This window comes from Bufo gargarizans, chromosome 1, assembly GCF_014858855.1.
Source record: "Bufo gargarizans isolate SCDJY-AF-19 chromosome 1, ASM1485885v1, whole genome shotgun sequence".
In the NCBI taxonomy this organism is placed as follows: Eukaryota; Metazoa; Chordata; class Amphibia; order Anura; family Bufonidae; genus Bufo; species Bufo gargarizans.
In genome coordinates this window covers 569,443,597-569,458,627 of record NC_058080.1, presented here as the reverse complement: position 1 = coordinate 569,458,627, position 15,031 = coordinate 569,443,597, and the positions used below count along the sequence as shown (strand labels likewise).

General features: G+C 44.2%; 1 protein-coding gene across 1 annotated transcript; it reads right to left on the bottom strand.

Annotated features, from left to right (window-relative positions):
• Positions 1-8,070: 8,070 nt before the first annotated feature.
• On the bottom strand, positions 8,071-13,936 carry UBC (ubiquitin C). The gene is made up of 2 exons (XM_044275652.1): positions 13,781-13,936; positions 8,071-10,004 (listed from the first exon to the last, which is right to left on the bottom strand). The coding sequence occupies exon 2, from the start codon at positions 9,999-10,001 to the stop codon at positions 8,172-8,174; it is 1,830 nt and encodes a 609-aa protein (XP_044131587.1). The 5' UTR covers positions 10,002-10,004; positions 13,781-13,936; the 3' UTR covers positions 8,071-8,171.
• Between the last annotated feature and the right edge of the window lie 1,095 nt (positions 13,937-15,031).

The window sequence follows — 15,031 nt, the reverse complement described above, 5'->3', positions numbered from 1 at the left end:
GCAAATTGACTTTGGATGTGTGATCCGAAGTAGATTCACTCATCCCCAGTTATATGTATCCCCAGTTATATGTATAGGTATGGGTATGGGTTCTGGATGGGTCACAGCTTGCAGTCTTAATGCAGTTTTTCAAAAATTAAGTTACTTTACTGGAATACCCCTTTAATACAAGTCACTTATAATGTATTGTAATTGTCCATATTGCCTTTGCTGGCTTATTCATTTTTCATCACATTATACACTGGTCGTTTCCATTGTTACGACCACCCTGCAATCCAGCAGCGGTGGCTGTGCTTGAACATTATAGGAAATTATGCCATCCTACGTGCACTACCATGGCGCTTTCCTATAACATGCAAGGACGACCACTGCTGCTAGATTGCAGGGTGGCCATAGCCACTGGATACGAGCAGTGAATAATGGGATAAAAAAAAAAAAATGAATGAAGCCAGCAAAGGAGGCAATATGGACAATCACAATACATTAGTAAGTGCCTTATATTAAAGGGGTTGTCCAGGGTCAGCTGTATCCAGGCAGCCCCCCCTGATGTTAGCATAGGAGCATTTAATGCTCTGATGCTCTCCCTTTCCCTGCGCAGGATCATGCAGGGCAAGTTTTTTTTTTTACAACACTGCCCAGCAGTGTGTACAGTGACGTTACCAGCTCTGCCCTAGCAGTTTTACAGGCTAGAGCAGCACTAAAGCCCGTCCAGCAGTGCCAGTGAAATCACCAGGCTCACTGCTGGGCAGAAACCTCCGCCTGCCAGCCCAGTATGGCACCGGATCTCCAGAAAATGCCTTTTCCCTGCATGAAAAATGCTCCAATGCTCATCATAGTGGGGCTGCTTGGGCAAAAATATGGGTATGTAATTTGCTGAAGTGAAAAAAACCATTTATCTATGAAATTACTGATGGGGGGGGGGGGGGATTTAGCAACTTCTGGCAGTCCCAAGTGTTCAGCTGAATAAGATTGCATGCTGGGAGTTGTAGTTTCAGCCACTAGATTATTGATAGTTACCGATCCCTGGATTAGCCCATCAAACTCTGTCCATACTATGTAAGGATAATGGCTCATCCTCGTAAATGAATGATAGGATGTCTAGATGGGTGACCTTTATCCACATTCATTGCCAGTTGTCTTATAGTACCACCAAGGTGTTCTCCGGGGTTTTATTGCAATTGGCTGCCAGCACCCCATCCTAGAACGCGAATAGTAAAGCTTGTGTCCTGCTGCTGTGACGTGACAAGACAGGGCTAGCTCCACTCCAGCTCTTCACAGCACCTTCCTGTCCGACAGCTCCATGGTACACAGGATCACTCCATTACCATCCCTTGTAGAGCAGGAACTCCAGAGTAGATAAGGATGTAACCCTGTCTACAATATGCCATCACAGCTTAGCAGCTGGACCATTCTCAGACAGGTTGCTGGCAGCCATTTGCAGGAGGAAATCCCTTTAAAGGGCTTGTCCCATAAAACAATTTCTAGGATAGCCCAGGCCTATTTTATCACTTTGTCCCAGATCTAACAATTAGGGGGGGGGGTTGTCATCTACGGCGATTTTCATTCAGAGGAGGACAGCAAAAGCATATACATCTTTCACAGCTTCTATTTTAGAAGGGGTTGTCTCACCTGAGACAATGGGGGCATAATATTAACCACCAAGCTCTCCCCATAGAAGTGAATTGGAGCGCACCGTGCATGACCGGCCACGGCTCCTATTCACTTCTATGGGCTGGTCGTACTAGGCAGTACAGCAATCCTGTGCCACTTTAACCTCTCCCACCGGGGACTGGGTGTGAAAACAGACTCCGGGTGCGTGTGGTAGGCTTGAAACCATGCCGAAAAAGTTAAAAAAGCCGGCGCGGCAAGACAAGCCAGAGCCGGAGCAATATGGCGCCGAATGGAAGGAGGAGGCAGTGCAGCATGATGCGGTGAGCAGACAGGCAGCGGCACGGCTGAGCAGATATGCTAGAGTGGTGGCAGCAGAGGAGAACTGGGCTGGCGACAAAGAAGCCGAGATGCCTGAAAATGTGGAGCAGGAGGAGGGTTCCTCTGATGAGGAAGAGCAAGTACTACCTGGTCAGTCAGCCTCAGTTGCTAAAATCCCTGTTAAAGGGACAGAGACCCCTCAAAATGTGCCAGTGTCAGAACCCACTCTGAAAGATATTATGATGGCTGTTTCTAGCTGTAATGCCACCCTCAAGATCCTTACTGTACAAGTTGGTAGCATTCGCTCGGATGTTTCTATAATTAAACATCATTTACACAAAATTTCGGAACGCACTTCTGAATTAGAGAAGAGGGCATCCACAATAGAGGATGAGATGAGATTCAGCCCCTTCAGGCAGACAGCAGGGCGGTGAACAAAGATATTGCTGCTTTGTATGCCAAAACCGATCATTTAGAGAATAGATTGCGGAGAAATAATATCCGAATTGTGGGAGTGCCTGAGAAAACGGAAGGAGCGAACGCTACTGAATCTATTGAAAAATGGCTTCACCAACTTTTCCATGATAAAGGACTGTCGACATTATATGCCGTGGAAAGGGCACACAGGGTGCCTATGAGACCACTACCACCAGGCAGACCTCCAAGACCTATTGCAAAGATTCTACACTTTAGAGACAGGGACGCTATACTAAGAATGTCCAGAGATTGTGCGGACATGACCCTGAATGGCGTTAAAGTATCTATTTTTCCAGATTACTCAAATGAAGTCCAACGACGGAGGAACAGTTTCCTGGATTTTAAAAGGAGACTTAGAGGATTGCAAGTACAATATGCTATGCTGTTTCCTGACAGATTGTGAGTGGTGGCGCTGGGCTCTACAAGATTCTTTGAAGATCCAGAAAAAGCTGCGCATTGGTTGGATATTCATGAGCGGCAATTGAGAGACTGCGTCAAGGACACTTGAAGCGGAAAGAGCCGAAGATGGATACTTGAGTATACCCATACCTATGTGCCCTAGTTATTGGTTCCTGTTGGGACTTGTTTTTTCATGCTTACATGATATCCTTGGTGGCGGGAGAAGGTGCAAAATGGGTATTGGCCAACAATTTGAGTTGAAGCGGTTGTACCCAAGAGGGACTGTGGGTACTGTATTGTTTTTGTGTGCTTTTTATTTTTCCAATGGTGGGCATGTCACTAAGTAGAAGCCGCAAAGTTGGATTCGTAAATCCAAATGTTATGCATGCACTTATATGCATTGTTCATTGGGGGGGGGGGACGACTCTGGAGTATGCTTACTGTTTAAAGATGTGCCTGGTTGCGCAGGGATTTTGGAATCCTCAAGAGGGTATGGTGTAAAGTGCTGCTTTGTTTTAACAATTCACCATGTTGAGCAGGGTCACTATAATTAGCTGGAATGTGAGGGGCATGGCAGATGCACATAAACGGCACTGTATTTTCCACTATTTGCAGAGATTTCAACCAGCTATACTTTGTCTGCAAGAGACGCATTTAACTGGTGAGACTATACAGTGGATGAATAAGCCATGGGTGGGACACGCCGTCATGTCCTCACTCCAGGGGCGTGAGTGTGCTAATACATAGAGGCATTCACTATGAGGCTATTAAGGAATTAGTGGATGATGAGGGAAGATTTATATGCCTTCATTGTAAAATTGATGGGGTTCAGGTAGTGTTAGTAGCGGTTTATATCCCTCCTCAGTTTGCTTCACCCTTGATGAGACAGATTATGGACTTTATGGCAGACTTTCCTGGGGTGCCCTGGTTGCTTTTGGGAGACTTTAACTGTACACCTGACGATCACTTAGATAGATGTAGGATAGAGGGAAGGGGCAGTTCACAGGGCAGTACGGCGCTGAAAAATATTATGAGGGAGACAGGGTTGTTAGATGCTTTGAGACTGCGCCACCCTACTTCACGCGAGTACTCCTGTAGATCAGCCACACATCACTCACTATTGCGAATAGATCTAGCACTGGTTAATGATGCAATGCTACCGTTGATCCATACTGTTGAGTACCATCCTCTGTCATTGTCAGATCATTCACTTATGCAGGCGTGTGTAAACCTTGCAACGATTCAGCAAAGACTGACTATGGAAATGCAATCCTTATTGGCTGCAGATTTTGGGAGATCTGTCGGGTATGGCAGAAGATATAAAGGCTTTTTTCACCAATGGAGGGACGGCTTCTCCTCACGGAGTATGGGACGCCATGAAGGCATACCTTAGAGCAGTGTTTCCCAACCAGTGTGCCTCCAGCTGTTGTGAAACTACAACTCCCAGCATGCCTGCACAGCCAAAGGCTGTCTAGGCATGATGGGAGTTGTAGTTTTGCAACAGCTGGAGGCACGCTGGTTGGGAAACACTGCCTTAGAGGGCTACTGATTAAAGATATCAGTCGTCAAAACCAAATCGCGAGAAGCCGATTTTAAAGCTCACCTATTGGTTTCAGAAGCAGAGCAGGCATTTAGGTTAGCCCCCCACTTTAAAAATAGTAGGTCCAAACTAGTTATCACACGGTACTGGAAGCAAACAGCTCCACCTGATATAGCAGAGGTTATTCTAGAGATTAACAAATCCTGTAGGTATGAAAACCTAATACCTGCCTCTATTCTACCGTTGAAATCTAGGTTGCTCACTTGGAGCCCATGGCTCAATAATTCTAATTATTCACCCTGAACTATAGAAGATTACTAGGCCTGAATTGAAACATGAATGTAGCAATATGACCAAGATAGAAGGGCCCTTTGAATCAGGACGAACTGAGATTAGACTGCCTCACTCCCCCCCTCTTTCCTTCCTGGTCTTCCCTCACCCCCTTCTACCCTTTATATTTTGATATTAAGGTCCGAATGTTGAGGACCATGCTCTTATACTATTGCGTAAACTGCAAACCATTGATGTATTGAATGTTTTTTCAGCAAGCCTATTGTATAGGCGTATATGGTTACTTTTTCTAATTTTGCAAAATATGGCTTACTTGGCCAATCATTGAAAACACCAATAAAAAAGATTTACTCTAAAAATAGTAGGTCCCTTGATGCTGCACAGGAGCAACTGAGATGTCACCTAATGCAGGCGGCAGAACGTAAGAGAAGCTTTTATCAAATGAGGACATGGGAGGAAGGAGAAAAGGTGGGACATTTACTTTGTCATCTCTAAAGCTCACCGTGGGACGTGTATTGAGGAGTTGGTGGATGGTCAGGGGACGGCTAGGCAGGAGACACAGGGCATTTTAGAAGTTCTTAAGGATTTCTACGCCTCTCTGTACTCATCTATGACTTCCAGCACAGTGGAGGAAATAATTGATTTCTTGGAGGAAGCTGAGCTGCCCAAGTTGTCGGACGAAAATAGGGATAAACTAGATGATCTAATTACAATAGAGGAGCTGGAGGAAGCTCATGGAGATCTGGGAGTGATAAGGCCCCAGGGGTGGATGGACTCCTAGTGGAAATCTATAGGGTATTTCAGGAGATATTGTTACCTGAACTGCTTAAGGCGTTTGAATTCTCCCTGGATACTGGGTCGCTGCCGCCATCTATGCAAGAAGCACTAATTGTAGTCATACCGAAACCTGGAAAGGATCCCAAGTATCCAGATTCCTATAGGCCAATATCACTATTGACAGCAGATTTAAAATTGCCGGCGAAGGTGTTGGCAACACTGCTGTCTAGGTCGATTCTTACCATAATACATCCGGATCAAACAGGCTTTATGCCTGGCAAATCTACTGCCATCAGCTGTGCTGACGCTTGACGCTGCCAAGGCGTTTGATAGTATTGAGTGGAAATATCTTTGGACGGTGCTGAATTGTTTGGGCTTTGGTACTCAATTTATTAGTTGGGTCCAAGTGCTCTATTCCAATCCACGAGCGCAGATTAGAGCAAATGGAGGAATATCTGAGTACATTCACCTGCAAAGAGGTACTAGACAGGGTTGCCCACTGTCGCCTCTGTTATTAGATAACCCTTGGTGGCAGCGATCCGAAGGTCACAGCAAATCAAGGGATTCAATTGTTTTCTTACTCTCCTTTCTATACTGTATTGAAAATAATATATGTAAAAGGAATATTTCTGTGTCTTTATGTTACCATGTACTTTCACGCTGCACTGTAACTAAGATCTTTGAAAGACCATGGCATGTGATTGTTTCAAAACTTTACATTATGTGCCATAAAAAAAGATTTGATTCATAAATTGGGGCCAAAATTACATAAAGCCCAATAAATGAACGAACAGGACATTGCTGTGTCGCCCCCCCCCCCCAAATCAGCCTTAGTGCACATGCTCAACTGTTGCACCTCACTGAAGGCATGCAGCAAAGAAGGGCAGACTGATGGTCCCAAGCAATATCATTTCTCATCTCTTCTATGGAGACTGTCTTGTGGGATAACTCAGTGTTAATGTAAACCATTTGTTATAGCAAGGGTTAATGCACTTTGCAAAAACAGCAGATGCTATAAAATATATGGTTCCTCTTCTCACTCCACTGCAGATAGTCTTCTGGAAGTCCCTACAAAAGCCCATTACTAGCGTAGCCAGTGGCCTCATGCTGTACTAGCACCACACTGCTGCAAAGGGGGCCATTATGTCAGTAGTCTGGCACATGGTGGGACTGAGGTATTTTTTATATAGCTTTAAGAAACTGGATAACCCCTTTAGGCCTCATGCACAAAACAGTATCTTACAGGCCGCAAAATACAGATGTCTACGTTTCATGTCTTTTGCAGCTTTGTTCTTTTTGCCAAATGGACATATGGATGCAGAAACCGCACAGATCATCCATGCAATTTCTGCATCCCCATTCCACAAAGACAGAACATATGGACCTCTGACCCATTAAACAAAAAATGGGAGAGATCAAACTAGTAAAGTAGAACTGGCTTAGTTGCTGATAGCAACCAGAGTCCACCTTTTGTTTTCCAAAGGAGCGGTGATAAAAAGGTGGAATCTGGTTGCTATGGGCAACTAAACCAGGTCAACTTTACACCGGTTTGATAAATCTCCCCCAATGTGTCCACAGAAAAATGTGGATGGGACACAGACCACATCCATATTTTGCAGAGCAGCGATTTGTGAACCACTAAACCAGACATGGCCAACCTGAGGCTCTCCAGCTGCTGCAAAACTTCAACTCCCACCATGCTTAGACTGCCTAAAGCTATCAGCCTGCAGCAGGGCATGGTGGGAGTTATAGTTCAACAGCTGGAGAGCCGCAGGTTGGCCATGCCTGCACTAAACTGATTTGGTCGTGTGCACTAGGCCTTAATGCAACTTCACCTCACCATTCAAGCGTTCTGGTCAGCAACACTGAGCTGAAAAGCTAAGTATCTGGACCGACTGTTTGCTACAATGCATCAATCTGGTGTTTGCCATTATGCCACTGATCACAGCAGTTATCACTAGATAAGCAGAGGGACTGCAGGGCAATTATAGACTGATCTTATGCAGCACATCGCACCGCATAAATATGCTGCCAAGAAACTAGGAATCTATGGGGCAAATAGAACATACAGCTAAAACCACAAGGATGACGTCACATGTACAATTCCTAATAAATTCAGATCAAGTTCTCATTAAAAAGCAGCATCAACTCATTAAGAAAACTGCACATGTGAAGCTAACCTTCGCATTAACAGCATGGCTGACTGGTGAGGAGGCACAAGGGTCTCTTCTGAACCAACTCATCTGCACACCCATTTCACAGAGAATGCAGAAGCGGTAACACCCCATTTCAGGGAGCTAAATGCTATCTTAACAGCCAGACATCAGTCAGCAACTACAGTGTGGCTAAACAAGCCAACACAGCAGGCATCAGAAATTGACTGTTCCCAATAATTGCCTGTGGGGGGGGGGGGGGGGGGAGCTGCAATCACCTCCACTGTATAGAGGTCTGCAATCACTATTCTACACAGAATCCAGTTTCTGGGCACAACAATCTTCTGCCTAGAAACAATGAACAATCGGGTAATGGTTGGCACCTATACATGAGCCACTTATTAGAAATCAGTGTGAGAACACCCATTCCAAATAATCCGCTTGATAGCCCTGTGTGAAGAGACATTTGGAAAGACAAGTTTATGTACAAAAATTACCACAAAATTTTTTGGAATGCAATAAACTTTAATGAAAAAGTGCAATAAACACATGATTCAAAGTGCTGGCAGCATTGATCGACAGCAACACTTCCTGATCATCATGCTTCAGATACCACCCCTCAAACGTAAAACAAGATGCAGAGTAGACTCCTTTTGAATATTGTAATCTGATAAGGTGCGACCATCTTCAAGCTGCTTTCCTGCAAAGATCAATCTCTGCTGATCTGGAGGAATCCCTTCTTTGTCTTGGATTTTAGCTTTAACATTTTCAATGGTGTCACTAGGTTCAACTTCTAGAGTAATTGTTTTCCCAGTTAGGGTCTTCACAAAGATTTGCATGCCACCTCTCAAGCGGAGGACCAAATGTAAGGTGGATTCTTTTTGGATGTTGTAGTCCGATAGGGTGCGACCATCTTCAAGCTGCTTCCCAGCAAAAATCAATCTTTGTTGGTCTGGGGGAATTCCTTCCTTGTCTTGGATTTTGGCTTTCACATTCTCAATGGTGTCACTGGGCTCCACTTCTAGGGTGATGGTCTTGCCAGTCAGGGTTTTGACAAAGATTTGCATGCCACCTCTCAAACGCAAGACTAAGTGCAGGGTAGATTCTTTTTGGATGTTATAGTCTGATAAGGTGCGACCATCTTCAAGCTGCTTTCCTGCAAAGATCAATCTCTGCTGATCTGGAGGAATTCCTTCTTTGTCTTGGATTTTAGCTTTAACATTTTCAATGGTGTCACTAGGTTCAACTTCTAGAGTAATTGTTTTCCCAGTTAGGGTCTTCACAAAGATTTGCATGCCACCTCTCAAGCGGAGGACCAGGTGTAAGGTGGATTCTTTTTGGATGTTATAGTCTGAGAGGGTGCGACCATCTTCAAGCTGCTTTCCTGCAAAGATTAACCTCTGTTGGTCAGGAGGGATACCTTCTTTGTCCTGGATTTTAGCTTTAACATTCTCAATTGTGTCACTGGGTTCAACTTCTAGAGTAATTGTTTTTCCAGTCAGGGTTTTGACAAAGATTTGCATGCCACCTCTCAAACGCAAGACTAAGTGCAGGGTAGATTCTTTTTGGATGTTATAGTCAGATAAGGTGCGACCATCTTCAAGCTGCTTTCCTGCAAAGATTAACCTCTGTTGGTCAGGAGGGATACCTTCTTTGTCCTGGATTTTGGCTTTCACATTCTCAATGGTGTCACTTGGTTCCACTTCTAGGGTAATGGTCTTGCCAGTCAGGGTTTTGACAAAGATTTGCATGCCACCTCTAAGGCGAAGAACCAAGTGCAAAGTGGACTCTTTTTGAATATTGTAATCTGAGAGTGTACGGCCATCTTCTAACTGCTTGCCAGCAAATATCAACCTCTGCTGGTCAGGAGGGATACCTTCTTTGTCCTGGATTTTGGCCTTCACATTCTCAATGGTGTCACTGGGTTCAACTTCTAGAGTAATTGTTTTTCCAGTTAGGGTCTTCACAAAGATTTGCATGCCACCTCTCAAACGCAAGACTAAGTGCAGGGTAGATTCTTTTTGGATGTTATAGTCTGAAAGGGTGCGACCATCTTCAAGCTGCTTTCCAGCAAATATCAATCTTTGTTGGTCTGGGGGAATTCCTTCCTTGTCTTGGATTTTGGCTTTCACATTCTCAATGGTGTCACTTGGCTCAACTTCTAGGGTAATGGTCTTGCCAGTCAGGGTTTTCACAAAAATTTGCATGCCACCTCTCAGTCGCAACACCAAGTGGAGAGTAGATTCTTTCTGAATATTGTAATCAGACAGAGTACGGCCATCTTCAAGCTGTTTTCCAGCAAAAATCAATCTTTGCTGGTCTGGGGGAATTCCTTCCTTGTCTTGGATTTTTGCTTTGACATTCTCAATGGTGTCACTTGGCTCAACTTCCAGTGTTATAGTCTTCCCAGTAAGCGTCTTCACAAAAATTTGCATGTTCTGAAAAATAAAAATTTGCATTTTTAAAGGAATTAAAGGAAACGGCCGTTAAACATTTTACTGTAAAAGGCAGGACTTTGTTTTCTAAGTGCAGTGTTGATCTGCACATGGTGGACAGCTGCCAATCAGCTGTTTTAGAGGGCACTGGTGCTGTTTTGAGCATGACCTTCTCATAGCTTCCCAAGCACAGCGCCGTACATTGTATAGCCGCTGTGCTTGCCATCGCAGCTCAACTCAATTCACTTCTATGGGGCAGAGCAGTGCATAGGCCATGTGACCGATGAACGCGACAAGCAGCAAGAAGGCCGCAGGCAGCTGATCGGCAGGGGCCCCAGGTGTCAGACCCCCACTGATCAGATACTGATTACCTTTCCTCTGGATAGGTTATCAGTATTTAAATGGGTTTTCCGAGATTTTAATACTGTTTTTAGAGGCAGGCTACAGGCACTTGCTAAACACTCCCAGGGAACCCCCTAAGTAAACTGCAGGCATATTATAAAGTGGGTATTTAGATGGGATCAGTTTATACTTTTCCATATTAGGCTACTTTCACACTGTTCAAAATGGATCGGTTCAGCCCCAATGCATTCTGAATGGATAAGGATCCGTTCAGAATGTATCAGTTTGGCTCCATTCCGCCTGGCGATGGAGCCAAGCGGATCCGTCCTGACTTACATTGTAAGTCAATGGGGGCGGATCCGTTTTCACTGACAATATGGTGCAATTGAAAATGGACCCGTCCACTACTGACTTTCAATGCAAGTCAGTACAGATCAGTTTTGACTTTGTTCTTCATAATGCAAACTGATCCGTTCTGAACGGATCCCATCGTTTGCATTATAGGTGCTGATCCGTCTGTGCAGATATCAGACGGATCCGCACCCAACGCAGGTGTGAAAGTAGCCTCATTTAGATGTAGTATAAAAAAAGAAAGTTAATGGGTTATTGCATTTATCAACAAAATGGATGCGTTCTTCCTGACACAGTGCCACTGTTATCCAAAGGTTAAGCCTGGTATGGCAGCCCAGTACAATTCATTATGAGACCTGGGCTACACAGATCACAGCAGCACAGTATCCTGAATAACTAGTTTCTAATCGCATACAAGCAACTGTCTAAGATACAGTAAATCTCAGGATTTAGGATTTCCCTTTTCTGTCAGTGAAGCATTCTTGCACTGAACATGTCCATCTGGTACAGCCTGCCCAAGTGCTCTTGTAAGAGACCATGTATGTGTGGCAGCTGAATAATGGCCAAGTTTTAAGCCTTTGGCTTCCATCCCGAAAACTATCAGATCTGGAAAACAGGTGAATTTAACCTGTCAGTGCCACCGATAAATCTGATTACACAGCAAAAAATAAACCACAAGCATGCTCTAAAGCAGGGGTGCACAACCTGCGGCCCGGGGGCCACATGTGGCCCTTGATACCATTCTGTGCGGCCCCCAACCATCTGGTAACAGACATGTATGCCTATGTTTTGTGGATGCTTACATGTATTTCTGCCATTAGATGGGAGTCCTGGAAGTGTAACTAGACATTAATGGTATATAATGTGTGTTCAATATGCCATAAGTACAATATTTCAGTCGTTAATACACCTTTAAATTTTAATTTTGGCCCTTGTCATTGGTTCATTCTGGCAATGTGGCCCCCAACCAAAAAACGTTGTGCACCCCTGCTCTAAAGTAACAATGAGACATGTCACAATAGAAGGGGATTAGTGTGACAATGTTAGATCTGGACAAGTAGGGCCACCGTATCCCGACAGGGTAGAGATGTCAGACAGGAGAGGCAGAGACAGTCACTGTTAACCATAATCTACATTAAAGAGGCACTCCTCGTATTAGATGGGAGGCAGGTCAAGCAGATGCACTGCTGCTCCATTCATCTCTATGGGATTGGTGGAAATGGAGCTCCTGCAGCCAATTATATCCAGCAGTTCCAGAGATGAATAAAGCAATATTGCACATGCTCAACCTACCGATATTTGAGGTACAAGTTACACCTCATCAGTACACTGTTGTATATACTATATATCTGTACACTGCATTATACCTCAAATCAGTACACGCCTGTATACACTATCATAATACACACTGTACAGATATATAGCATTAATGTTAGGCTAGTGCTACCTGTCTCAACTTTTTTAAATCAACTTTGGGTACTTCCACACTTGCGTTAAATTTTTTACAGCATGGAGTTCAGTCCTAGGGGCTCAATACCAGAAAAAAAAAAACTGATCAGTTTTATCCTAATGCATTCTGAATGGAGAGCAACCCGTTCAGGATGTCTTCAGTTTAGTCACTGTACGGTCTTTGAACTGAGAAAATGCTGCAGCATGCTGTGGTATTTTCTCCGTCAAAATTCCGGAACACTTGCCAGATCGGCATTATTTTACATTGACGCATCTGCGCATGCTCAGACCTTTAAAAATGTGAAAAAGATGAATACCGGATCTGGTTTTCCAGGTGACAATCCGAGAGACGGATCCAGTATTGCAATGCATTTGAGAGACAGATCCGGATCTGTCTACAAATGGTATCCGTTTGCATACAGATTGCGACGGAACTGCCTGCCGGAATCCAACGCAAGTGTGAAAGTACCCTTAACTCCTTCATGCCCAGAGCCTCACCACAGCATCTGAGCATGCTGAAACCGAAAGTGCGCACTTTCGGTTTTGCTCCGGCTACCCCATGTGGCGATGGGAGGAGCCAGAGTGTATGCAGCAGTCCGGGTCTATGAATGACAGGAGGCTGCTACATAGTATTTCCTATGGAGCCCTTGCTTGTAATAGGGCTCCGTAGGAAAGTAGTGAAATCAGACTTCAATGCAAGTGCATTGGAGTCTGATAACAGCAGATGATTGCATGTTATAGTTCCCTATGGGATGGATATAGAAAATAGTCACCCCCCTTTTCCTAAAATAAAAACCTAAAAAAAATGCGCAAAAACACCCGTAGTATAAAAATATATTCCCCATACGGCAAACAGCGAAACGGAAAAAAGCTTAAAAAAAGGGCCAAATACGCCGTTTTTGGTTGCTTCATTTTCTAACAAAAAATAAATAAAAATCTGATCAAAAAGTCACACCCCAGAATGGTATCAATGAAAAGTTCAGATTGCCCCACAAAAAAAAATTATTATAGCTGGGGCCGTACACTATGGAGGATGTTATTTTAGCTGTGGGCGTACCATCCTGACTGTTGTCAGAAGGTTGGGTCTATAACTGCTAGTCAAGCTCATCCGTTTTTAATAGACATAAAAAACGGATGCAAAACACACGGTTGCAAAATGGCCGCTTTTAAAGGACTTTTTCCCTGGTGAGCATATAGTCTAAGGCACACGGTGAGAAAAAAGGTGTGCCCACTGCCCGCCCTCCTTGTACCCATTTAGATCTCCATTGCAGCCTAAACCAGAAGGACCACGTGACCACCCGCAGTCACTTCCGGCGAGGCGCGACGCGGCACCAACCCCTCCCCCTCCCCACAGCCCGCCTGCTATTGTCTGCATCACTAACGGCAATGGCGGACTCTCCAACAAGACAACCGCCATCACGTACTAACAGTCTGCCTGGCAATACACGTAATAAAAACATGAATTCGCGTAACTAGACAATGCGCGGTACAAAGGCGACCATTCCGATACGACTCAGTAAATACCGTAAAAGACCAGACAACCCTCTAGAAAATAGCGGCCATTTAGCGAAAAGCACGTATGTATGCGGTAGTCAAACCAGTCACTGCTATCCCAGGAGGGCGCGTCACATACTTACTGCAATATCTCCTCGAGCCCGAACCACAAGTCTGTACCTTCTACGGCGTGGTAGAAATGAGTGAGTGCGCGAAAGCCGCTCGCTTATATAGAGAACGTCAGTAACCTTCCGCCGAACCCACTAGACCGGGACTATTTGATTTATGGCGACGTTCCCTACAGTGGCATGCATAGGGTCATACGATACCAAGGACGACCACCTCGTTCTTATGTGGTGTTTAATACATTGTGCAAATGTATGAGTCACAGGTTTTACTTCTCGAAATGCCATGAAGATAAGTGCGATGGCGGAGAAACACATAGCAAGCGGGAATGTAAATGGTCAGGGCGGGTGTCCTGTCGGAACTTTATTTTCCCTTCCCGGACTATGGAATTTGCTGGAATGTGCGCGGCTGTTACACAGAGGTTGCGTTGTGTGAGCACAGAGGCGATTCTGTGTGACAGAAAGCGCAAGTGAAAAACCAACTCGTGGGTCATTTCTGAAACGGTCGCCAATGTCTATTTTTTTCTTTTATGGCATCTGTAAATATATACACACACTATATTTATATATGTATATATATACATATACACTCACTACATATACACTATATATAGATATATATATATACACACACACACTCACTACATATACACACTATATATATATATACACTCACTATATATATATATATATATATATACACACTATATTTATATATGTATACATACACATACTATATATATATATATACACACTATATATACATATACACACACTATATATATATATATATATATATATATATATACACACACTCACTACATATACACACTATATATATATATATATATATACACTCACTACATATACACACTATGGCACCTGCCAATCAGCTGTTTTAAGAGAAAGCAGTACTGGTAGGAGCTTAAATTGTGACCGTGAGTAGGTAAACAGAGAAGAGAAGGCAGTGATTGTACAAGCATTGCAGTCTCTTCAAACAGTTGATTGTGGGGGTGCTGGGAGTCAAACCCCCGTCAATCGGATATTGATTACCTATCCTGAAAATAGGTCAATAGAAAAAAACTGACAATCCCTTTAACCGCCTAACGCAGGATCGCGTTCCGGAGGCGGCAGCTCTGCGCACAGTCACGCATATATGCGTCATCTCGCGAGGCGTGCGTTCACAGGATCGGAAGGTAAGCGATTGGATCTCCAGCCTGCCAGTGGCGATCGTTTGTTGGCAGGCTGGAGATGCAATTTTTTTTAACC

Bases quoted from the DNA above. Each gene is read 5' to 3' on its own strand.
- UBC (XM_044275652.1), bottom strand. From the start codon at position 10,001: ATGCAAATTTTTGTGAAGACGCTTACTGGGAAGACTATAACACTGGAA.